Source organism: Pagrus pagrus (genome assembly GCF_965226575.1).
Source record: "Pagrus pagrus genome assembly, chromosome: 2".
In the NCBI taxonomy this organism is placed as follows: Eukaryota; Metazoa; Chordata; class Actinopteri; order Spariformes; family Sparidae; genus Pagrus; species Pagrus pagrus.
In genome coordinates, this window is record NC_140186.1 from 15,135,022 (window position 1) to 15,161,465 (window position 26,444).

The 26,444-nt window shown below is 42.4% G+C and overlaps 1 protein-coding gene across 2 annotated transcripts; it reads left to right on the forward strand.

Annotated features, from left to right (window-relative positions):
• Window positions 1–234: 234 nt before the first annotated feature.
• On the forward strand, window positions 235–25,068 carry prss12 (serine protease 12). Of its 2 annotated transcripts, none has more exons than XM_084340115.1 (13): window positions 235–818; window positions 2,691–2,829; window positions 4,356–4,528; window positions 4,675–4,825; window positions 5,429–5,607; window positions 6,310–6,451; window positions 6,551–6,771; window positions 9,625–9,766; window positions 13,739–13,953; window positions 14,603–14,681; window positions 15,854–15,976; window positions 20,561–20,856; window positions 23,369–25,068. In XM_084340115.1, exons 1-13 carry the CDS (start codon window positions 431–433, stop codon window positions 23,698–23,700), a joined length of 2,580 nt encoding a protein of 859 aa, XP_084196241.1. In that variant the 5' UTR covers window positions 235–430; the 3' UTR covers window positions 23,701–25,068. The 2 variants fall into 2 exon arrangements, with proteins under 2 accessions (XP_084196241.1, XP_084196242.1); XM_084340116.1 differs by having other exon boundaries at window positions 239–818; window positions 13,739–13,944.
• Window positions 25,069–26,444: the final 1,376 nt, after the last annotated feature.

Sequence of the window (26,444 nt, forward strand, 5' to 3'; positions counted from 1 at the left end):
CATAGGAATAATAATAATTAAATAATGAAGATAGTGTTGAAGGACAATCAGAAATCACTGTCCGGAAACAAAATCCCAAATTTTCATCTTTCCATCAACATGTTGGGAGCCCTGAACAGATGACCATGTTGTGGGATTATAAAGGCAGTGGTGATCACATTATACTGCTTGTGTTCCCCTTTAATCTGCTCTACAGCTACCATAAATATATTTTGATTCGATATAATTACGACTTTGACTTTAAACGGTATAATATTGCCATTTGGGGAGGAAATTACAAACATGTTGTGTGATTTTCGTTGGGGGGCTGTCTGCCCATCAGCCCACGTAAATAGGAGTTTCATTGATCCGCGTCGTTTTGCCTCGGCCGGTCCTCACTCTCGTCCCACGGCAGGGCGATGAGGCTGACTGCAAACCCTCTCCTCAGCTGATGAACGCAGACAGAAGCGACCGTCTTCAAGCTGCCTCCAACCACAGACCTAACATGAACGCGGCGTTTCTTGCTCTCGCAGCCGCGCTCTTGGCTGCGGATCGCGGCTTCTCCCGTGCCAGCAGCGTCCCTTCATTCATCCTGCCCTTCACCGACTGCGTCCAGAGCCGCGGGAGAGACGGCTTCTACCGGGGAGCGATAGACGTCACCGAGTCCGGCGCCCGCTGCATGAACTGGACCGCAGTGTCCGGCTTCAAGGAGCGCTACCCGGGCAAAGGGATAGGAGAGCACAACCACTGCCGCAACCCGGACGGCAGGATCCGACCCTGGTGCTTTTTCAGGAGCCACAGTGGCAGGCTGGACTGGGGCTACTGCGACTGTAAACAAGGTAAACACGCAGGCCCATAGACGCACAGCATAGGGACCCATCATCTAAAATCTGTGGAAATATGTACTAGACACTGTCTCTGTACTTATTATGCTGAATTGATTTGTATGAGGTGCAGTGTTTGCAACTGTGTTAACTATTTCCCAGCTCCTGTTGTGTTTAAACTCAAGAAGCCCACGCTGAGGTACATAATTGGACAGGACACACCTTTACTTTATCCCAGGTGTGGCTACAGTGTATGCAGATGGCAAGTCTAAGCACATTTGTGCTGTAATGAGTGCTCAGGTATTTGCTTATAAGGTGCATTTGGCAGTAAGAGCAGACCAAGGGATCACCAGAGTAAAGCGAGCAGGCTAAATAAAATCTCTCCGCTCGCATAAAAATGGTTGGGGACATCACATTATTAGGATTTGTATCAGCTACACAGGCTTGAGCCTCGAGTGTTGCTAAGTTCAACACTGAAGACAAAGTGGGTCCTACACCTCTGTTGAAAGGTAGAGAAGTAAGAGAGAGAGAGAGAGTGGTGAAAGGAATAGAGTGTGTGATTTCCATCTGGCACAAGACAAGCAGCCGGTGGTATTTTTAGTCTAGAGTGAGTTGGCACAGCATGAGGCAATTCATCTTCTGGTAATTGATACATGGAATTGACTTACATTGATCCATTTATGAAAGAAGACTGGACGATTAGAAGAGGGGACGTCAGAGCTACTCATATTACTACTAAAGTCATTTTTGAGGGTACTTTTATCACTACTTCTTATGGGTATGCATTACACAATGTAATCTACTCAGTTACTTTTGAAATCATAATTGAGTACTGAGTGCAATTTGAATTGTGGTAAACATTCAGATGTATTTCTGTTGCCAATAAGGCGATCCGATCACAGGCGGGTCCATGAAAACTCTGACATACGGACAAAAAAACACACACCTCTGCAGCAGGCGCAGGTTTGGAGAGGTGACCAAGGCCACTGAGCAGAACAGAGCAGCTGGTGGGAGTGATTTAGACTGAAGATTTGGAGAAACAGAAACCCCTTTGATCAAACGCCTGCTGTTGATAATACCAGTAGTTTTGGGAACGGAGTAATATTTCAGTAATGTTCAGTAACTGTACTCGTACTTGAGTGCAGATTTTCGCTACTCTTTCCACCACTGGCCAAATTTGGGTTCTTTGGGGTTCATGAAAAAATAAACACTTGATGTTCTATCTGATTTAAATTCTGATGTCCTGGTGACATCAAGAGGCAGGCACTCACCCGTCCAACAAGGGATATACAAATCAGGGTATTTCAACAATGAACAACATGGACGCACACCGTATAAACATGTCTTTTAGTAGAAACTTCACTCAGGAAAAAATTATGAAAAACCCCAAATAATGATCCTTTTTGTTCTCGGGGAGAAAAGAAAAAAAAAAACACTTACTTTGACAATAAAAAGACAACTAGAAAACAAATAGTCATCTTTCTAATAATGTGTGTGCGATTTGATCTCTTTTCTGTTTATAGACTAGTTGACTGGTAGACAAGAGGTGACAACACACACATGAAACATTATGTCATGAACTGAAGTGCAATGAGAACTTGTACACGCAGCTGTTTTTGATGTCGACAGATTCACTGGTTCATTTACAAGACAGTTGTGCGCCTGTACATGTGCTTTCCCGTCATCTTTACAAAATCAAATACAGCCTTCCTCTTCTCTGGATTGAGCTGCCTCTCATCCTGCTGCCTCTTTCTGTTTCTTAACACCCTCCTCTTTTGTACATTTTGATATGGTGTGACACGTCTTTTATCATCGTCTTTTACTCCCTTTTTGTATGTGCTGTATTATTCTACATCCAACTTTTCTCCAACTGTCTTTCCATCCCAGGCTCCGTGCGTCTGCAAGGAGGCCGCTCCAAGCTCGATGGCAGGGTGGAGGTCTATCTGGCAGGAGGCTGGGGGTCCGTCTGTAGCGACGAGTGGGGGGACGAAGACGCTGCAGTGGTTTGCAGACAGCTGGGCAAGGGGTGAGGCACACACACACACACACACACACACACACATGTGCTCAGACATGCACTCTCTGCTCGCCTCTTCCTCTCACATACGCATTCAGACACAGGTGCAACAAGCACAACCACCATCTGTCTGATAAATTCACTATGTGAAGCTGCCGTCAGAGGTTTTGACAGATGACAGGAGTGTGATGGAAATTTGGTGGGAATGTTGGAGAATTTCACGACGCTTCAGACTTACACATGCATGCGCTCTCTGCACAGTCTTTGTACTTTTCTTGCGTGACCCTTGCATTCCAACCCCCCCATTCCCAGAGGTATTTAAATACCTTAAGTGCTCAGCTATTTACCTTGTTGCCAGCTCCCTCTTTGTCTGCCTCTCACTCACAGACACATGCAACTGTGTCAGATTGTCTCAAATTATGAGAGGCTTTCGTGCTGGAAGAGTCACTGACGGGTCTCGGGGGGGGGGGGGGGGGGGGGGGCATAGGCAGATCATACGTATCGACAGTGTTCATAAGCTGGGGGTGTAGATGGTCGAGAAAGCATCTGACTCCTCTGGAGAACAGAGACGTTCTGTGCACTCACTACACATGGTGACACTAACACCAGCGCTGGCATGCATTGCTGACATGAACACATGCCTGTGTGTGCATATTCACACAGGAGTCAATAAAAGTCCACAGCGGAAAGGAAAGAGGGCAAATGTCAGCCATATGTCAGCTGGAATCGTTGGTGATGACTTTCACGTGGCCGCTTATTGAAAGCTGTTGGGTGTAAAACCGCTGACCGCATTGGTCCTGGAATTACAGGTCATGAACATGCAGATGGCTCACAGTTCCTGCTACCAGGCTGAAACGGCTGCTTTACTTTTTTTGCTCAGAGCAGAAATGATCTGATAAAAGCAGTGTCCAATTAGGTTGCGCTGCTCTTGAAACTAGGGATGCACAATATGTAATTTATAGGCCCAACATGGGGAAATTTGGTCAGGGCTCAGACTAACTTTTCACATTGGCTGCACTGGTGTGTATAACTTTATTCATGAAGGTGCACCAGCGCTTAATTTCAGTGCACCCAATAATACATTTTCATTTAGTTTCTCAACACATTATGTAAATGATAGTAGGTTGCAAATACACGTTTTCTTTATTTAAATGTATGCATCAAGAAATTGCGATAACCTCAATTGTTTAAAAAATGTATTCAGTTCATTGTAACTCACTACATCTCAGCCTTTCATACCCTCAGTTGTGCATAAACTACAGGTAATGGACAATGGATTTATTTACTTTTTCACTTATTTTACTGTGTGAAACTGAAATTACTGGTTATCTTATTGGTGTTGGCCATCTGAGGGAGGTCATTATCTGTCATCATTACTATCTGAAAAAAATCTATATTGTGCATCCCTACTTGAAATGTTTTTAAATGTTGTAATCGTCACCTCTCATCAGATAAGACTGTGTGTAAGTTGTGGGTTAAAAACCAGTATTTCAAATGAGTATAAAAAACTTTCTTGCTTACTGATCCCCTTCCAGGATCTCAGGACGTGCACGTGCAGTTCCCCTGTTTCGTCCGAGTTCAGCCAAGCTCCACTGGAGAGCAGTTCATTGCCAGGGAGAGGAGCCAGACCTGCTGCAGTGTCCTAAGACTACCTGGAATGGAGGAGAGTGCTCTACGGTTGCAGCCATCACCTGCACCCAGCAGCAAGGTAGGCACTGATAATGGGGAAGTTTTACAATTGTCCTCAATATATACTTTAAAATGAAAAAAAGTCCTGCATTTTATATCAGCCTGCATAGACTCTTAAAGCAGACTACGTGTGAATGTGTGTATTTATGCTTGTGTGCATTGCAGCAATAATGGCGCTCCCTATACGGCTGGTGGGAGGTCGATCAAAGTCAGAGGGCACAATCGAGGTCTTCCATGCAGGGCAGTGGGGTTCAATATGTGACGACCAATGGGACGACAGTGATGCAGAGGTGGTGTGTCGACAGCTGGGGCTGAGGTGAGGGGGCACGCACACCCACACATTTACACACATATTGTGTGATATTGATGTTCATATTCATTCGCAGCCATAAATAGCACAAAGGAAACACATAGTGAGTATGAGAAAGTGAGGAAAAAGTCTGACAGAGAGACAGAGTAGGAAGCTGAGATGAGTTGATGTGGGTGTCCAGCAGTCTATCTTCCTCTGTCTCCAAAAGTATGAGAAGTATTCTTTCCATTCGGACACACAGAGAGAGGAGCGAGCAGTAAAGAACATCTGGGGGTCAGATAATGAATCAGCCTCATTGTTCCTGCACGGATTCTACCACCGCAGAGATATGCATATTTAGCAACACTACACTCTCTGCAAATGTTCCTGTGTGCACTTTTTGTGTATGCCACAGTGGTGCTGGAGCTGGTGTAATGTTTATGTATGCACGCATGTGCGTGCCAAGATTGATTTGAAATGCAAGAAGTTTATTCCAGTCAATTTCAGATTGAACAAATACAGTATCCTATACCTGAAAATCTGTAAATCAGGGCCAGTCAGGACATCTGTTTCTAATTAAAAAAAATAACCAAACCCTCTCTTCTTCTTTACTTTCTTAATTCTTTGTAGTGGTGTGGCAAAGGCATGGGGCCAGGCACATTTTGGCAAAGGTTCAAACCGCGTGTGGCTGGACGAGGTGCGTTGCACAGGCAATGAGCTCACTCTGGAGCAGTGTCCAAAAAGTGCCTGGGGGGAACACAACTGTCTGCACTCTGAGGATGCAGGAGTGTCCTGCAACCCTCTTACAGGTAACACAACACCTGCTTCAGCATTAGGAGTCAATATATTCACAAGAAATGCGAGTGAAATGCACACATGTTTTGCATATACAGATACAGTGTGTTTGTAAACACCTCCAGGAAGTCTTGACTTGTTAAACACTGGTGTAACTGATAAGATTGATAATGGCTGCATTCCGTTGACATTTTCTGGTGCTTGGACCTTGGCACTGTGCACACTGAGTCACACTTGTGCCTTTTCTGCTGTGACAAGTGAAATGTTTCTTTCGAAGAAGGCATGGCAGATTGGTTTAACGAAAAAAACATTCAATCAAAGACACGCAAGAGAAGGTTGCCAGGTGAAAACACGACCTTCTTCACATTAGCTCCCGCCTTTAGCTGAGCTTTTAGGAGTTATATGTATGAAGGCTGGCCACTGCTCACCTGAGCAAACAATGTGGGAGAGGTTCTGTGTGGACACACAAGGAGAGGAGAAAGAGTCTGGTGTGTTGCCAGGTGACCACCATGTGAAGGCAGAAGTCTTAAGGACTGAATCTCGGCACTTGCTTTTAAGTCCAATCTGGATTTCCCAGAGCTTTTTTGTCATGACTGCAGCCAGAAATGAGTGCATTTGCAGTGGGCAGTGTTTCAAATGTGAAAGGCAATAAGAAGTTTCTTTTTTTTTTCTTTAACCCCTCCCCCACCTGTGTCTGTCTACCTCTGTCTCTCCAGATGGCACTGTCAGGTTAGTTGGGGGTGCAGTCAACCACGAGGGACGCTTAGAAGTCTTCTACCGTGGTCAGTGGGGGACAGTGTGCGATGACGGCTGGACAGACTCTAACACTCAAGTGGTGTGCCGACAACTTGGTTACAGGTGATATGAAGTATTAATACCCCCAGACAGGCGCATGCACTCTCATTATTTATTAATAAGTAACAGAAAATGTGTGTTTGTGTGTGTTCTACGTTGCAGATTAGGTGAGACTCTCCTTTCTGAAGGACTCGACATCACCCCGGTCCCACGCTTCGGGGTGGGGTCAGGTCCTATTCTTTTGGATGATGTGAGCTGCACAGGGAAAGAGCCCAGCCTAATGCTGTGCAACAGGAGGGAGTGGCTCCGTCATGACTGCACACACCATGAAGACGTTAACATCGCCTGCAGCCCTGAGCGCCATGGAGAGAGTCTTCCAACCAGTAAGATAGAATCTCATCTTACTGTCAGGCCTACTTAAAAGGTTACAGATAGTATTGAAACTATGGGTGAGAGAGGCTCAATGATACCTCTAAAAATGTTGTGTATGTATGTGGTTAGACGATCATATGATTATAATGTATGTGCGTATGTAGATGGTTACTTGGAAATACTAAGAGCAGTTACTGTAGTGCTGCTTGAAACTGTAGGTGAGTTAATTGGAACAACGCACCTGGTGTTGCCCATGTGGGAGGTGTTAGAGGGTAGAGAGGGAGCTTTGTTAGTTAGCACGCTATGTGTGGGCGAGCTTTAAACCTTTCTGCCTATGCCTTTGTAATAATAAGAATAAGGATAAGAATCAAGATGGAAAATAAGACATATCGATGTTATTCTCAGCAATAATTGCTTAAAACAAATACTTGACTTCATAGGCATTGAAGAACAGGAAACCATATGATGGAAGTCTTGATGTAATTTCCCTTCACTTCATAAAATCAGGTGCTGGAAGTGTAAGCCGATCTGAAATCTGTTTTTTACATCTCTGCCAAACTCGACCTGCAGCCAATTGGATCTCATCTTACTCAGAAGAGGAAAGCCGACATTCTCCTCGAGACAGATAGAGGATGATGTAAGTCCTGCTAACTCTAATAGGCGCAGCTGTTAGCCGGCTTGTCCTGCCTTAATAACTGGGCCGCTCGTAAAGTCATCATGATTAAACGGGCCGACTGCAAGTAAGTCTCCCTCATGCCACTATTCCTCCTGCGCAATCAACTACATGGCACCAGTGGGTTGGCTCACATTACACAAAATCATCCTACTGGAGAACTGCACTTCTTACCTTTTTATAAGAAGAGGCAGAAGGATTCAGTTGTGTTGCTACTTGCTGAAAGCGGGAGGAATGGTTGAATGGTAGCACCATTAATCAAGCTGATGTCTATAGCCTCCAGACACCAATAAAGATGTGAAGGGTAGGAGCTGCACGGAACCAGCAGGGGTTTAGATTTCACCTCAGACTGTATGTAACTGGTCAGGTCTCTGCCGTCTGACCTGCTTTTGAATGTAACAGATATGAGGTCTGATAAGTCTGGTGAATGTCACAGAGAGGATACATCATGGTTTTTATGTCGTAAGTGATGATAAGTTGGGTTTAGGGAGCTTATGCTGTTTGGCAAGAGGCTGAGGGACAATCTAACCCTCCAAGCACCCACTAAAGAATTATGTCATTACTACATGGCGTTTGCGTGTGTTTGTTTGTGTGCGTTTGTTCGAGTGTTTATGTGTGCGCTTAAATCCCTCCTTCCCCCCCAGCATGCCGCGAGCAGATTGGTTTATGTTGTTTTTGGAAAAGGAGAAAAAGCAGATAAGCCAGGCTGTGCTTTGAACTCCCTCGCCCCCTCCCTCTCTGTCTTTCACTGTCTGTTGTGAGAGACCGTCACATTAACGTTGTGCCAGAGTAGCAATGTATCATGTGTTTGTTTGTGTGCTGAGAGAGGGGGAAAGAAGCAGTGTTTGTGTTTGTAAGTGAGAGGACACAGATGAGCATTTCCTCAATAGCCGACACCAACTAACAAGTAAACATTCCCACAATTATCTCCCTCTGTCGCAGTCTCCCCCTCCTACAATTCTTATATCCCACTCACTCACTGTGTTTTCAATGCAGGGCGTCATTCAACCCAATACAGTCACAGGGAACAATTTTAGGCTAAAGTGAGGAAAGAAGCTGCTCTGTAGTCGGGTGGTACAGTAGCAGATACTTCTGTATTGCCAGCCGGCAGCAGAAAGACTGACTTGTAACATAAAAAATGTGTTGGCCTCGCTGCGAGCTGTATCTTGCTGTTGGTTCATTATTATGAAGAGATAACCCACTAGGCTCCAACTGAACAAAAGTGCTATTACCAAGCAACCTGCAACTTGCAAATTGCAGCTGTTTTAGGGCCCAGAGACACCAAACCGACATCAGAGACCTTGTGGTGCTGAAGACCGACTGTTGTTTCATCTCAAGTATGTTCTGAACCTGGGTCAGAGGAAATATCTCTCCATACCACCAGGTGGCCGTCCTCTTTATTAGGGAAACTGGAAAATTTCGGGCTGCAAATATACAAACTGTGTTAGGATGAAGCAACGTTGGCCTACCATTTTCACACCACTCACGCTAAGATAGCCACTGCCAATCAAGAATCAAGGGCTTTCCCTTTACTGATTCGCTTAGCTGATCAGCTAATCAGAGTGATTTCTCTCACTGAAGGGCTCCGCCCCTGATTCAACCTCCTCAATAGACCAAATAGCTGCCAACAAGGGCTGACTAGTACCAACAGTATGGGTCAAACCGCAGGGACTAGAGCCACAGAGGTCCACTTGGCAGAAGTGTAAACTGATCCTGAAACTGTCCACACATGGAAGAGAGACTGGCATTCAGACGAGTGTGTGTTTGTGTGCGCATGTCAGGGCGTCTGTGTGCAGACAAACGATGATGGATTGCTTCAACCTAAAGACCAGACTGATTTGATTAACAGCGTGAGTGAAAACCATTTGAGAGAGACAAAACAAGAGAGGGAGCGTGTGAAAAACAGAGAGGCGATGAAAATAAATGATCTTCGCATAGTGATGGGAGTCTAACAATTTCCCCTTCTGGGCTCACAAGTGGTTGCATGCATGAAAACAGACAGGTGTTCAAGCTACTTCCTTTGTAGGGGACATGAGTGCACATGCCCTGTTCACTAGACATGTGGGCCTGGAAGATCAGGTTTGGCAGGGAATGTATGTTGTGTCTTTTTCTAGACTCAGGGGTTTTGGGTAACTTAAGCCAGGAAGGGGAGTCTGCTTGGTCAGTCTTAAATTGTTTGTGTGTTCTTCAGGTGTGCCTGTAAGGCTTGTGGGAGGAGAGAGCTCGAGGGAAGGCCGGGTGGAGCTCTATCTGTCTGGTCAATGGGGGACGGTGTGTGATGACGGATGGACTGATCGTGATGCTGAGGTGGTGTGCCGACAGTTGGGATACAGGTATGTGTGTCTGTGCATGTGTGCTGCAGTAGCCTGCCTGATAGCCCTCTGTTTCTGGGTAGCATGATAAAAACACTGCAAGTAGTAAATCATCAATTAGTCGATCAAAATAAAATTCATTTCCAACTATTTTTATAAACAATTACTTCTTTAAGCCATTTACAAGAGAAAATGTCAAACATTTAGAGTTTTTTGTTATTTATTGTAGTAAAGGAAATGTCTTTGATTTTTTAATTATTGGTTCGACAAAGAAGCAATTTGAAGACGTCACATTCAGCAATTTTCATGTCCTTCTCACTGAAAAAAAACTTATAAATGATGATAATGGGATTTTTGTTTAGGTATATGTACAAACAAGTACATCCCTCATGTCTAAGAATATGATGTGTAGGCTGTGGGCATCTCTGTAACACCACAATGCTTCATTTATAATGCTACATACATTTTACCTTTATAAAAAAATGTGAATTGCATATGATTTTTGATGATATTTTGATTTAATTAATCACAGCATATCTGTGGGTGCGTGTGTTGAAAAAGCAAGTATTCTTAGTATTCTTTTTCTCTTCCTTTTCCCTGTACCCTTCTCATCTTCAACATATTTTTAAAGTCATGGTCAGGATAATGATATAGAAGTGAAAATGCTGAGGAAAATCTCAGTTGTGAGCTGTGGCATTGCAATGTGATCACTCTATACATTACACTCACTTAAGTGAATCCAGACCGGCTGCTCTGTTCGCAAAATCAATCACCACTTCTCTGGTTTCGGCATCTGTGTTACAGTCAGTGCCACTTTCTGCGTCTGTCTTTCATCCCTCCGTCTCTCAACCCTTCTGTGTTTTCAGTTTGCACCTCATCACACTCGTCTCCAGTTTCAAACTAACCTACAATGGAAAAAGTGCAGTATGCTTTGAATCATTTAAAATGATAATATTTCATGAATTTATCTTTTTGTGCAGTCAAGTTTTGGAGCACTTCTCGTGAGCCTCTGTTGTGCTGCCAGCTGCTTTTATTAGGGGTTTTAGCTGTGCCCTTTTCACAAAGCCAAGATAAACATCCAATTAAAGGGCAGGCCAGTTGTGCAAATGACATATTCACAGTGACATATATGTCGAGCCCAAGCAAACTACCTCATCTCTGAGTCCCATTATCTCTTCCCTCTGAGACACTGTCCCACTTTCCAAAACAATGGCAATGGGATGGCGAGGGAAAACTGTACCGTAACAAACTCTTCATTTTCCCTCACATCACTCCTCAGTGAGGAGGACTCATCGCTTAGCCACCCAATTTTCTGTGACACATCTGTGTGCAGATGAAAGCCACATCTGGAGCGCATAAGCGTGAGAGAGAGAGAGGAAGCGTGTTGGAGGCGTGTAAAAGCCACGTTAGGATCATCATTCTGTCTCGCTCAGGGTGTGGTGAAAGGTCATTACACACACAGCAGGCCCCCAAGGGTTAGAGGTTGTTCTGGGGGTGATAAAATATACACAGAAACACACACACACTTTCACACAAACTATGACAGTTTAACCCAGAGTCACCCTGAATGGGGACCTACATGAAACTGGACAACATACACAAGGGAAGAAGGGACAATCTGTCTGAAATGCAATAAAAACAAAAAATCAACCCTAAATAACCCTTTCTCAACCCTGGATACACAGGTCATGCATTCACAGCCTCGACAGCTACAAATAGCTATTGTTCTAAAATGTTCAATAACTTTCGAACCGCTAATCGTTGTAAAGTGGGGTTTATTAGCTTTTCAGTGGTATCACATGTCTTGTTTGGGTATTCAGGGGCTCTGTAGTGAACATGATCACGCCATCATGTTCGGCAGCATTGATTCGTCATAATAAGTGGCTGTAACTTGCTGAGGAAAGGTCAGACGTAGACAACAATCTATATGGAAGTCTCAAACATCTAAGTACATCTTTTTAAATAAAAGCACAAAAGGTCTTTTCTGAGTTCACAGTAAAAAAGAACTGTAAAAAAAGAAAAGAACATACAAATTTGGACTGGCATTTCTTAATAGTTCTGGTTAATTCATCCATTCTCAGACAAGGCAGATATAAAATTGGGATTTAAGATGAGCCAGACTGAAACTTAAGGTTCTGCTGAATTAAATGATGTGTGGCACTTGATGCTGACTGCTAGAATAGGATACAAAAAACAAAGTAAATACAGGAGAGTCAGGAGCCCCTAAAGTCCTAGATCTTTGAGGGTTAAAGTCAGACTGTTAATGTGTCACCATGCTTGGGTTTTGCTTAGATTGAGGACTTGTCAAAGTCACCTGGTTGTGTCTTTTCTACATTTCCCCTTGCAATGTTTAAAACAGAGCCACTTGCATGCCATTTGATAAACTGTTGTCCAAAAAGATCAGTTATGGCAAATGGTTGTTACATGAAATATGATGTCTGAGAACACACTTGGCTTTCCTTTCTAACCCGAGCATTCAGTGAACACGTTCCGTTTTTGACTGACGTTGTGTTACTGTGTGTTGCCACAGAAACACACCAGGCAGGCTTGATGTCAGTCTCTAGGCTCACTTCCAAGTGACACGGAGGTTCAACCTATACATGCTAAATACTGCTCAGGGAGCTATTGGAAACAGTGCTACATGTCTCAATAAGAGACCTGAGATCCCCTTTAGATGAGAGGGGATGCGAGACCTGCCACCCATCCAACCCCAGGGATGCAACATGAGATCCTCTCAGCCAGTTATCTATCGATCTTAATTAAAATCACAGTTACAGCCTACACAGGCACACATACAAAACCCGCTGGCCTCTGTGTTAGCTGGTTGCTAATTAAAGTCAGAGGTGAGATCGTGATACAATACTGTTGTTATCAGATTGTAGGTTGAAGGGTTTTGACCTGGTTTGCGTCACAGCCAGAGAATGTCAAACAATAACATCCATACTAACATGTCATCACCAACTACATGCTCATACAGACATACTGAGAGAAAGATGTTTGCTGGTGACATGAGTAATTTGGAAAATATTTGTTTTATTTATTTATTTATTTTACCTTTATTTTGTCAGGAAGTCCCACTGAGATAAAGGTCTCTTTTACAAGAGAGATATGGCCAAGGGAACAGCTGTACAGAATCACAACATAGTAAAATACAACTTGTAAAACATGACACACAAAAATCACAGAAGAAAAAAAAGTTTTTTTTAAAGCAAATTGACATGTTACAACCAAACATAACAAAAAAGGTTTAATTAAATCTGGCCTATACATATACACATTCAAAATCTCATAAGATTATTACACAAAACAGACATTTCAAATGCTGACAGCAGCTGTAGCTCATCTTCAGGTCCAAAATGCTGCAGCTTGTCCGCTAACGAAAACAAAGTGCGCAGAGCACATTTCTCCAGTGCTGGCCTCCCTCCACTGTCCGCCAGTGGAGTTTGGAATTAGTTATTACCTGTGAGGCTCGAGGTTAAACCCCTGAGTCCATTTTTGAATTCTTGTGTCCGTAGTATGAGTAAATGCCTCTCAGGTCTGCAAACGAGTGGCTACTGGATGTTCCCAGAGTGCTGCTTAAAATTGAAAAAAGACCTCAGAAAGGCTTTTAAAGTTTGGAATAGTTTTACCTCTTACTATCAGATCATCAAAATTCAACTGAATCTTTTTAAAAACCCTCTCAAGACTTACTTAAATTCCTTGTTTTCCTAAACTGATGTGTTTCTTTTTTGTACTTCTTTGTTGTAGCTTTTGTTGCGCTTGGATTTCTTGCTTTGCCACCTTTTTGATATTAAAGGAGACATATTATGCTCATTTTCAGGTTCATCATTTTATTTCTCCATCACAAAAAGTGCTACATGAATGTTTTTTTGCTGGTCTTTATTGTCGGCGTACTTTTTTGACAGTTGTAACGGTTTTCCAGTTTAATATAGAAATAGAAGAATAGAAGACAAGGCACTGAAATGTCTCTGTGTCCTGCTCATCCCTCCCCAGTGGGGTGGCGAAGGCCCGTGTGATGGCGTACTTTGGGGAAGGGACAGGGCCCATCCACGTGGACAATGTGAAGTGCAGCGGCGAGGAGCGTTCGTTAGCAGACTGCATCAAACAGGCGCCCGGCACGCACAACTGTCGCCATAGTGAGGACGCTGGGGTCATCTGTGACTACGGTGAATCGCAGCCCAGCTACAAAGAGGTCAAAGGTCAGTCAGGTTTGTTTTTTCCTTAATATCTCTGAGCTCTGTGATTTATTCAGAGCATCTGTGTGGGCACTGAGAGTGCATGAGACTGTGTTTAGCAAACATTTCCAATATGTCATATACACTGAAAAACTAATGAGCAACAAATGACTAAAGAGAAGTCAGGCGGTAATTCTGAGAGGGAAGCAGGAAAGACTTCAGTGTGTGTGTATATTTCCAGATGGTAAAATAGAGAGAGTGATGTTATTGCTTCGCCCTGTCTGTCAAACATCAGGGCAGACACACACTATGCTATCTGTTACCTGCACATATGCTATTACTTCCATTTTTCACGTGTGCATACAGAAAGTCAGACCAGTGCAGGAGGCTGCTCTGTTTCTTCAGTATGATAGATTACATCCTCTGAAAAAGTACTTAAAGTTTTAAGATCTTAACATCACATACACACAGACCATGAAAATGATCTCTCAATCATTTAATTTACTTCGTTCCAGGCACAATGCGGTGGTAAAAGATGCCTTTCAAACTTTATTATTTTTTCGATCAGTCCAAATATTTAACAAGAGCATCCTCTGAGCCTGGATGTATGGTTAAACAATCATCACCCTCCCACACACTCTCATATATACACACCCAATGGTTCCTCTTTTGTCTCTGTCAGACCCCGTCAACTCAATTTGCGGTCTGCGGCTCAAACACACTCGCCAGCGCCGAATCATAGGAGGAGAAAACTCTCTGAGGTAAGCTGGAACGGGACGGGACGGGAGGGATTAATGAAAGCCCAGAGAACGCCTGCCAGAGACATATAGAAGAAAGAATATTGAACACATTTTCAAGCCAACAACTCTTAGATGGAAAACAGCTGATGTGAAGCTATAGGCAAAGAAATCTCCAACTGTGTGTACTTCCAAACATTAACATACACTGTAGTAGGTGGGTAAGTGGAAGCATGCAAGTGAATAAGAATGTGTGTTAAATGTGAGTGTGTCATCTCGAATGATTTACATTAAGGAGAAACAGGCGTACATAGCCAAGTCCTGTGGTAATGACCGTGTGCGTGTGTGTGTGTGTGTGTGTTTAGATGATATCCTGCATGTTTACACTTAAAATTACTGCATGTAAACTAATTCTGGCAGCCAGGTACATAAATGATTAGTTTCCATCAACTAATCACATAAATCATATTTGAATATACAGTAATATATGTGTCACCCTGTTGCTATCTGTTTCAGACTCTGTTTTTTATGAATCAAGTTGCAGTCATTCCTTATTAGTGTTGTTGGAATATGACTCAGTTTGTTCTTGAGTGAAATCTGTATCACTGACTCAGTTTTCATTCTGAAAAGGATAATATTCCTAAGCTGTTTACATGGCTATTGAAAATGAATACTCCACTAATATTCCCATTTACATCCAGCCGTGCATGCTCTGCTTAATGAACACAATCTTGCACAATCTTTTATTCATACAACCACCACCTTGAAATGGTACATTTTGCAATATTTGTGCATATCCAAAAACATTCTTCCTCTTTCCAATCAGAAATGTGGGCTTTCCGTAAGTGCTTGCATCTCTGCCCCAGACATGCCTCTCAAAGTGCACACACAGCCCCCTACCACATGCCTAAAACCAGAATAAATATAAATAGTAATATCTGCATATCCCATATGTCTTATTTGGAAAATGCTACATCAGACATTTGGCCTCATGCAGAATATCCAAACAGAATATGCTGTTTATATCACATGAATTAAATTTGGAATATTGTTACATTCTGAACAATAATGGAAAACTAGTGTGCATGTAAATGTAGTCAGTGTATGCATTTAGTTATTTGTGCACTTTCAGAATTGATTTTGTATGTGTGTGTGTGTGTGTGTGTGTGTGCGCGCGTGTGTATGTGTGTTCGTAGGGGTGGCTGGCCGTGGCAGGCTGCGATTCGACTGAGAGGATCTCGAGGAGACGGGAGGTTGGTGTGTGGAGCGACTCTCATTGACACCTGCTGGGTCCTCACCTCGGCACACTGTTTCAAGAGGTCAGCACGCAGACACAGACACACACACACACACACACACACACAAAAACACAACTACTCACACACGTATGTTTCAGTATGAAACCTGGGCCAACACAAGCACAAAGTTAATTTGAGGTAAAAATATTTAAAAAAAAATGTAATGACACAAAATTGAAAAGAAAACATGAATTACATAGAATAATGGAATTAAAATACTCAAGGAATAAAATTAATAGATAAATTCACTATACATTCAAAGGAGATAAACCGGACTATGATGTCTGGGTAAATTAAACGGCAAATACATTGAGATTACAAGGAAATTCAGTCGAGGGACATGTGACAAATGTCACAGCCTGACTATTATAATAGTGACCCCAAATCCAATGTTCACATCCAGCTCTGTCCAGTAGTCCAATGTACTGCCTATATGGAAAGTTTGGTGGTCCAACCCCACAGACAGAGAGGGAATAATTGACACACAGCCAGACAGGAAATAATAACATTCTTTCACTTATCTGTTTACGGGCCTCTCATAATACGTGTCTTCGCTCGTGTCCTCCACAGCGCTGGTCAGTCTGCATTTTCTTGTATCAGAATCCACAAGTGTAGGGACCTGCTGTTACTACAGTCTCTGGTCTATCTGATATGCCGTGTTGGTGGTCTGGATACTGTGTGAAAAACAGGACAGTGATTGGTTGAATGCCTTGTTGTATTCTGCTCGTGGGCAACACTCTGATACCATGCTAAAATACACTCTAAAAACATGTACTAACAAAATAAATACACAATTAAAATAAGCAAATATTTAGTAACCTTTATTTTAAAGCTGCCCTCCTGACAGATGTCAACATATCTGCCTTTAACATTGTGCATTTGAATTTTTTTCTGCACGTTTTGCAGTCTTTTCTTTATTCATGGAAATGTGGCTGTGGTTATGAATACATTCACCTCGGCCTGTAGCTTGAGCTCAACCGAGCTGCACAGCTTATTTATTTCCTCAATATATTCAAGTCTGACAGAGGCAGGAGAACCACAACAATGTGAGCGGTAATCAGCAGTGGTTTGGCTGTGGTGCAGGGAGACAGCCAGAGGAGCTACCTCATCTTAACTTCGTCCGGTCTGGGGGCCTCCACATGGCACCACCAAGATGAAATTAAATCCGTCACCTAATGCATACAGCAGAGAAGGAGGCGAAAAGAATAAAATGAATTAAACAGAGAGAGGGACAAGTTGAGAAAATCGAGGGTTGTGAAAACACTAACCCTAAAGTCTGCATTTAATATTTATACAGTGCATGTAAGGTTGTCAGGCTGTCTTTTAAGCATATTATCTTTTGGTTGCCTTACCAGATATTAGTTCCAAGCTTTGGGTTGGTAGGAAAACCAGAACTCTTTAAAGGCTCCAGCGGCTCCACCACTATAAATCCTGATGTTTCCACATTAAAGAGAGGAAGTGGTCATTCACTAAATCCTTTCCACTACCATTTCTTGACCCATTCCCAGGGCCTCTCCACTGCCAGAGTTGTACTCCTAACACAGGAACCTGTTCTCTGAGATGTGACTCTTCCATCTACTTCTTTTAAACGACACACAGGAAACAAATTAAGAGCACTCGGGATGTAGCAATCAAGATTTTTAGGACTGATTAATGCAAACACTGAGATAAGTTAACCACCAGAGTAACTGCAGATTTAAAGATTGACTGTCGAAATAACAATTGTAAGTCATTTAAAACCACACAGTTGGAATTGTTACTACTGTTACTACTACTATAAATAATAATTAGCCTCGAATATGACACTAATTGATTGTGGTTACATGCCACAGCTTGTGTATTACTCACCGACACAAACACGCCAGTGAGCCGCAGCAGCTCAGCAACGCAGCCGCCACGCGTTACACAAGCAGCCAATGTGGCCAGCCCATCAGGCTCCTTTGACTTCACCTGCTGCCGCGGGCTATGCCTTTTTGATATTCAATGAGCTTCAATTATTTATTGTAGCTTATGATTCATGTATCATAAGCCACAATAAATCATTAAAGCTCATTGAATATCCCTGCTGCGGGTTGGCACACAATACAGCCAACACACCCTCATACCTAAATGACTGAATAGGTCTGATGACAGGGATGAGCATTCCAAACACAACAATCACTGTCGCAGCGTTCCAGCGACAGTTATGCAACTTCTTTATCAACACTGATCTTAAGTGCATTTACTCATGGACGAGGAGCTCGTGACAGCGCAGGATGTAAACATTAATGGCACCCTCCGTGGCTGAACTGAAATGTTAGCAAGGTCAGTTAGCTTAGTTATCTAGCTTCTCATCCATGAGTAGATGAATGCTGGTAGGTGTGGTTTGATGGAAAGAAAAAAGTTCCTACATGCTCACAACAAGTATCTTTAGCAACAGGGTCCTGATTTCCAGAAAGAGACATTGCTGTTGGGTATTTCAAATGTGTTTTTTTTTGTGTGTGTTTGTGTTCTGAGCACCACAAGCTGAGTGCCATCTAGTTCCATTATATTCCAGAGAAGGCTGATATCTCCAAAATTTGGCAACTCGCACCAAAACAATCTAGATGGATTGATAGCACTACAGGTCAGAGGAAAAATGTGTCTTTTTGACTTTGAGGTGAACCATCTCTAAAGTACTTTCACCTGTATGATATCTGTTAGAATGGATATTGCAAGCAGACAAGGAAAAGTCAGACACTACCGAGTGCTGAGCTGTTAGCCTCAGCTATGACAGCTTTCAAAAGCAATTTGCTGCACACAAGCCAGAGCATGCAGACCAAGATAGGGACTTCCGACTTCACAGTGTCACCTTTCATATATGGTAACCAACACAGGGTGGTACTCACACAGGCCCACACACACACACACACACACATACACAGCAACAAACAACCAACACCCACAGATGATTTGATGATGACATGTTAAGGTGCCACAACTAAATGTAACTAACATAGTCATGTCACCTTATCCCTTACACTACCATTACAGATTAGTAGGTGCATAGAAATTGACCTCAGGTCAGTGGTCACATGCTGTCAACATATTAAACCTATTTATACCTTGTAGCTGTACAGCTGGGGGCTCGCCAGCAGTAACAGAACTCCAGCAGATTTTAACTGCTTTTAGCAACAACAACAATGTGTGAAAGGTAACTGAGGTGTCACATTCACACTCCATTCTGGTTTTGAGATTCCACCTTTCACACAGGATCAAGCCTTGTTGTCTTGCACCAAGTGAGTCGGTCTGAGCTCCAAACGTTTGTGTGTGTAAATGGGTATGTACTATACGTAGATGAGCGGTAAGCAGAGTCTTAGCTCTGCCAGGAACATCGCGGCATTCCCAGGTCAGGAGATCTTTCCGGAAACACTCGACCGGTTGTAACTGGACACAGAGAATTGGCTCAATCCAAAGGCCTCCTTCTTATACTCCTCTCCTCTTCTCTCCTCTTCTCTCCTCTTCTCTTCTCTTCTCTTCTCTTCTCTTCTCTTCTCTTCTCTTCTCTCCTCTTCTCTTCTCTTCTCTTCTCTTCTCTTCTCTTCTCTTCTCTTCTCTTCCCTCCCTCCCTCCTTCCTTCCCTCTCCTTTGGTGCTGTCTTTGTCTGTGACTTACCCTGCTTTTTTTTTCTCCTTCTCTTTCTCTCCATTTCAAAAAAGCATAAACACACAGACACAATGACAGATTTATTGTTATCACTCCTGCCTAAACTCATTCTCCGTCCAAGTTTCCATTTGTTTAGCCCCTAGAAGAAGAGCAAGAAGTGTGCAACCCTGTCTTAGTTGAACTTATCGAATGTACGTACATTACGACAATGTTGTGTTAAAGAAGATAGAAGGAAATTAAAAAGAAAACGTAATGAAATAATCGGATTAAACAATCTGTAGATGTGTACAGAAAACCTTTAAGCATTCCTCTCCAATTTAGTTCGGACTATGGGAGCAACAAATCGCAAAATATCCAGATAACGAAGATTATGTTTTCATATAAAGTTTAGAAGAGAGATAAGCAACTAGGAAGTTTGCCGAGACTGGCTTTGTAAATAAACACTTTACTTTTTACTGAGGCAGCATGCACATAAACCAGACTGATTCACTTATTCACTGTATAATACACAATGATGAGTTAGACAACCACAGTTTGTAATGAATCTCAGAGCCCCAAGATACACACTGAGCATGTGAGGACAATGAGCCGAGGAAAGACCAACAGCAGAGTACAGCAGAGAGAGGAAAGAGCATGTAGATGGTTTAGGACAGTGCTCAAGGGGGAACACAAACACGATACAAAATGTAACTAAAAATAATCAAGAAAGGTCTAAACGTGGGTGTAAAAGTAGTAGATTGTTGGAAGAAAAGAAAAGAAGTAAGGAAATGTTTTCATATCCATACTTAAAACTGATTACGTAGTACTTTTTACAGCTCCAGATGACCTAATGCTGATGTAACCCCCGCCAGAGCTCATAATTTTACTGCTCATGGTGGGATTGCTCACACACACAGACACACACACACACACACACACACACACACACACACCTTCTTTCTTTAACGGCCTCTCGATCCATCCCTCTATTACTCTCTGCAGGTATGGAAACAGCACCAAGCAGTATAAAGTCAGAGTGGGCGACTACCACTCCCTTGTCCCCGAGGAATACGAAGAGGAGTACGCCGTAGATCAGATAGTCCTCCACCCGAGCTACCACTCCCACAGCAACGATTACGACCTGGCCTTGGTTCGTCTGTCTCCGGGGGTGGTGGGCCAGATGCCGGGAGAGTGTGTGTCATTCAGCCGCCATGTTCTTCCCGCCTGCCTGCCTATGAAGAAAGAGAGGGTGCTCAAACAAGCCAGCAACTGTCATATCACCGGCTGGGGTGACACAGGTGAGGGACGGTGGCCCTGGAGGTGCAAAACATTAGATCATATTTATTCAATTCTTGTGCACCCCTGCATATGAGGTGGTGACCGTGACTCTTCCTCGGGCCACTCACACCTGTTAAAATACAAATCTAGTGACTTAAAATGCTGTCTTTAAATGAATGTGGAGTTAATGGCATGTTGCAGGATTTAAAGTTATAGTCATTCAAATGAAATAGTTTTGCAAAATCACGGCTAAAATTTGGTATCTGGCTCTATAGAAATATGTTATTTTTTATTTTTTGATAAATACATGACATTTCATTCAAAATATTTACCGAAGGTAGAAGATGTTTCACAGTAAATTTCACAGTTTCGCAGTTAAAATGCGGTGGAAAACAGCCAATAACCAATGCAGTAATGTGAAACAGCAAGTTAATAAAAGAAAAAAGAAAATCGTGAAACACTGGGAGTAGTCGATTAGACTCGGCTTCAAAACAATTACGTGCTGTAACCACACTCCTTCCACTTGAATTCTTTCCATACGTAAGCTATTTTGAAGGTCAAGTGCAAATGTAAAGAGGAGAACACAGCAGAGAATCCTCCTCTGGTAATTAAACTTGTTTGACTTCATGCTTTGTCTGTCCATACACTTGACTGTGTACATCTGTTTGTGATCTTTAAATTACACGCTGATGTCGTCAGAGCAATTTAGTCACAAAGGGCTACGGAAGGTCACAGCACACACTTACGCAAAAACACGTCCTCCCTGCTAAGATGTGTGTGTCATTACTTCCTTAAATAAGGTCGAATTCATGTGTGTGTACATGTATGTGTGTGTGTACAGGAGTGTTTTTGAGTTTACTTAAGTGTGATGACAACACTCAGGCTCTTTGGAGTGTGTGATGCCGGGAAAAGCTGTTTGCATTAAGGGGAGATGTCTGCTTTGTACAGCTGTTTGCATTTGGCTGTCTGCCACTGATATCACACACACACACACACACACACACACACACACACACACACCCACACACACACACACACACACACACACACACCCACACACAAACACATTTTGCACAAACACATACCACCCTAAGCTGCCACTATAGTAGAAGAGGGTAGGATATGGGGGGATAGTTATGAAGCTCTGCACACATTTGGCCACTGGGTAAATATAAATCTCTGTCTAGAACATCCCCAGGCCTACAGTCAAGTTAGCATAAGAGATAGCAAAAGAGACACAGAAAAGATATGTAATTGGAACCGTCATGGATTTGAAGAAAATAGCTTCTCTTAGACTCTGCCAGAAACCTTGAAATTGATTAATCTCTAAATTAGAGCTGGTAGAGGCCTCTAATGCCTGAAAGAAGTCAGAGAGTCTTTGATAAGAATGTGATAAATGAGGTCAAGTCAAGGAGAGTCTGCTGCCCGCTGGCAAAGCAAACTTTAGAATAAAACATTTAGCACAAGTCATTCACATGAGGAACACTGCGTGTCACATCCACAAATGTCAAAACTATTTGAAAACAGTGTAAAAAAAATAAATAAAACAGTTCACAGGTTAAGGAATAGCTGTTGACAATCATGCACACACTCTCAGGCTGGACTGTCACTGTGGCACTAAAGTCAGCATGCTAACATGCTCGCAATGATAATTGTATTAAACTAGCATGTAAATATTCAGAATGTATGATGTTTACTATCTCAGTTTAGTATTCAATTCGACTCCCCGGCTCCCAGCTGCATGTCTAAGTGTCCTTGAGCAGGATACTGATCCCCAAATTGCTCCTGATGAGCAGTTGGCACCTCGCATGGCAGCCTCTGCCATCAGAGTATGAATGTGTGTGTGAATGGTTGAATGTGACAAGTGTTGCAAAGTGCTTTGAGCAGTCAGTAGACTGGAAAAGCGCTATAGAAATGCAAGTCCATTTACCATTTCGCTTTTTTTTTTTTTTCATTTTTCATGTTTTGTTCTACCACATAAAACAAGTCAGTAAACACCCCACTGCTGAATGTTGAAGCTACAACGTGTCTTAAAAAAGGGGGTTGCAAACAAGTGGCTAAATGAGACTACGGAAGTTGTTTAGCGATATTACACAGAAACTCATCTAGTCACCAGTCCGCCTTTAGAGGCAGATTTTACTTGCATACTACGCTAACTCAAACTTCCCAACTTGTATAGTGTAGTAAGAGGCTAAGTGGTGGTGACGCTGAAGTCATGCAATCGTATTTAAAGCCTAATGTTAGCTTTTTATAACTGTATTGCATTTATGCTTAAAAATCATTTGGGGATGTTGATTTGTAAAGATTATCTCGTGAGAAAAACATGTTTAATAAACTTTTGTTTGCCAAAATTCAATGGACAAATCCCTTTAGCTTTTTGTCGAGGGGAACTGGGCGATGCTAACTTTGGGGTTGGCCTACAAAAATAGGTCATCCCTGCCGCCCTCCGTTACTCTGGCAGTCAACTGATCAGCTTCTGACCTTTGACACCAATAAAGAAGCAAACCTCTAAACTCTTTCCCTCTTTCTCAGGCCGCTCATACTCCAAGACCCTGCAGCAGGCGCCTCTCTCCTTACTTCCCCGTCGTCACTGCCAGCAGTATTTCCACGGCGCCTTCACAAGCCGCATGCTCTGCGCAGGCAGCATTCAGCCCGAGAGGCGTGTGGACAGTTGCCGTGGCGACAGCGGAGGGCCGTTGGTGTGCGAGCGTCCAGGAGGGGGTTGGGTTGTTTACGGGGTCACGTCCTGGGGCCATGCCTGCCGGACACAGCAGTCCCCTGGCGTCTACACCAAAGTCACCGCCTTCAGCTCCTGGATACGCAAGGTGATTGGACGTGATGACAGAAAAGAGAAAAGGCGGTGAACTGAAACGACTGACCTCTCGATCAAAAAGAGTGACGCTCAAAGACTTCCTTGATTTTTCAGGTGTTACAACAGTGTAATTCATCCATGAATGACTGATGTCATGACTCACAATGCTATGACCTGATTATCCAGTGAGGACAAGGCAATGCTGGACTTTTTCTCGTAGGAACTTTTTTTTTTTTTTTGAGAGATGAGGGCACGTCTTTTCTCTCATCTGAGTCATTAGCACTTATTTCAATGATTTACTCTTCTCATCATGAGCTGCAAGATTTTCAAGCTCAACTTAAATATCTTTTGTCTCGTGACATTTCATACTACGCTAAAATGTATTCTTCGCAATAATGTTTTCTGTGCTTGCTTTTGTTATATTGTAATTTATGATATGAATTATGTGATTTAACATGTTGAAAAGGGACCAACAGTGTAACACACATGCATGCACTTATGCACACACAGTAAGTAATGGCATGATATGAATCTTGCAGACTTGCACCAAGGAGCCCCCTTTAATGCATGATATTCAGTGCTGTTGTGTTCAGCTTCCTAGTCATATTGACATCTGCCAAAGTGAAATATGTCCTTCAACCTCGCTTCATTCTTGTTTAAGTAATGTTCCTCCACTGTGCTCTTTGTTTTACTGTGTAAAAAAGTTAATATCAGGTCTTAATTGCTCAGGCATTTATAATTTATAGTCAGTATTTGTCCTTGTCTCAGGGACGGGACTTAAGTGTTTCTGAATCAAAGCACAAAGCAGAATTCATTTGTCATATCGATACCGTCTATCAAGCTATTTTTCTCTGGTGGGATAGTTCAGTGTGGTCGAGGTTTTGACAACACTGAATGGAGACAATCTGGTACACTTGAAAAAAAAACTGACATTACACTGCCTTCTTACTTGGTGTTTACTGACTGTGTTATGTTTTAATGTACTGTAACATTTCTTCATAAAGGTAGATTTTGTAAAAAAAAACAAAAAACCTGTGTTTGTTTTGTGTTTAATTAAGACACTTAATATCTGTTAATGTAAAAGCATATTGGTGTGACTGCGTATACTTTCTAAGCGGTTGTTGCACTTACTTTTACCTGTCGTCATTCCCAAACATTTGAAAGCTGGAACTGACAGACTCCCCTTCAGGTTTGTTTCTGACTACAAAGTGTCAAAGTGAGCACCACCATGTCAGACAATGTGTACGCACACACTCCCACACAGTGCATTCAGGAATGGCAGCCATTTTCTCAGTTGTGGTCATTTACAATGCAAACACCTCGCGTTGACCCAACACACGTTTGGAGAACTGGGACCAACTGTTACACTGAGAGGCTGCATGAAATCTTGGCATATAAATAAAAAATATTCTTGTCTTTCGAGCGCTTGTCTTTTGTTCCTCGTGTTTTTAAAGCATACTTTTGATGCAGTCATTTAGTTTTTGAAAAGTTATTAATCTAAATTTGCTCCTCGTATCAAAGCACTTAATTTGCTTTGTGTTTATTTGATGTTTTTCTCCTGATAAGCCAAACACCTCCTCACACAGTGGTTGGAGTAGTGCATGTTTTAATATCCAACAGAACAGCACCACCTTGTGGTCAACCCATCACATTAGATTGAATTCCATAATTTGTATGGATGGAAATTAGAATTGAAATTTGCACATTCTGCAGCATAAATTATATTTATATCTCCAAATAGTGTTTTTCCTCCCTTTCCTTTTGTGTTTACTTACCTTCCACGATGGAAATAATTGAGATGACTAATGTCCCCTAATTCATTATCAAAATAAGATATGTTCAAAGTTTTATGGCTCTGAAAGTTGTGGCCAATGTGATCCCTGCCGTGGCTCTGCTTTCACTTCATCTCAAAATATTGAATTGATGAGTATTTTACGAGACATGTTGTTTAAATGAAATGCCATCATGCATTACTGCCTTTGTATCTATGAACCCTTTTATATTTTTTATGAAGCACAGACAAGTTGCAGAACATCGAAAGTCAATTACCTGTCAACCAGACAGAATAGTTGCACACTGCAGTTATGCAGCAGTATTTCTCTTGCACACACGCTGACCCCTGTAAAACACTGTAAAAATGTTTGGATTTTTTTGGTGAACACATTTTTTGCATTGTGTACATTGTCTACATTGTGACAGCCACATTGCAAAAGTGTGTAAAATTCCTCTCAATTCTTCCCTCAGGGGATGCTACACTAACAATATTAGATGATATTTTAATAATTCTGTTGGCTTTAAGAATATGAATGTTGGTACACAAGTTCTCCATGAGCATGTTAAAGTTTGGTACCGACAGGCTCACATTGTGTCCATTCAGAAAATGCCACCATATATCTTTAATTGATGATTTAATTGCCACCAATTTTGGGTCATATCATGAGACATAAATCACCAACACTGCTGTGAAATATGTGATGTCATTCCTTCTAGGTGGCAGAAATCCACTTAACTGACTATGCCAGTAAAGTTGGACAATCACAGAATTTTGTGACACATTCATCATTTACAGAACTTTGTTCACTCACCACAAGGAACAGCAGCAGATGCAGCCATCACATGCATTTTTCTCCAGAAATGCAAATATTCTAGTTTACCTTTTTTTTTTCTTCTTTTTTTACACTTCATAAATTGATTGCCTGAGCTGCCATGAGCTTGAACACACAGTTGTCCTTACTACCTGAGAGCGCCCTCCTGTGGTCATTATCACAAATTACAGCTCATTCTATCTAATACAGG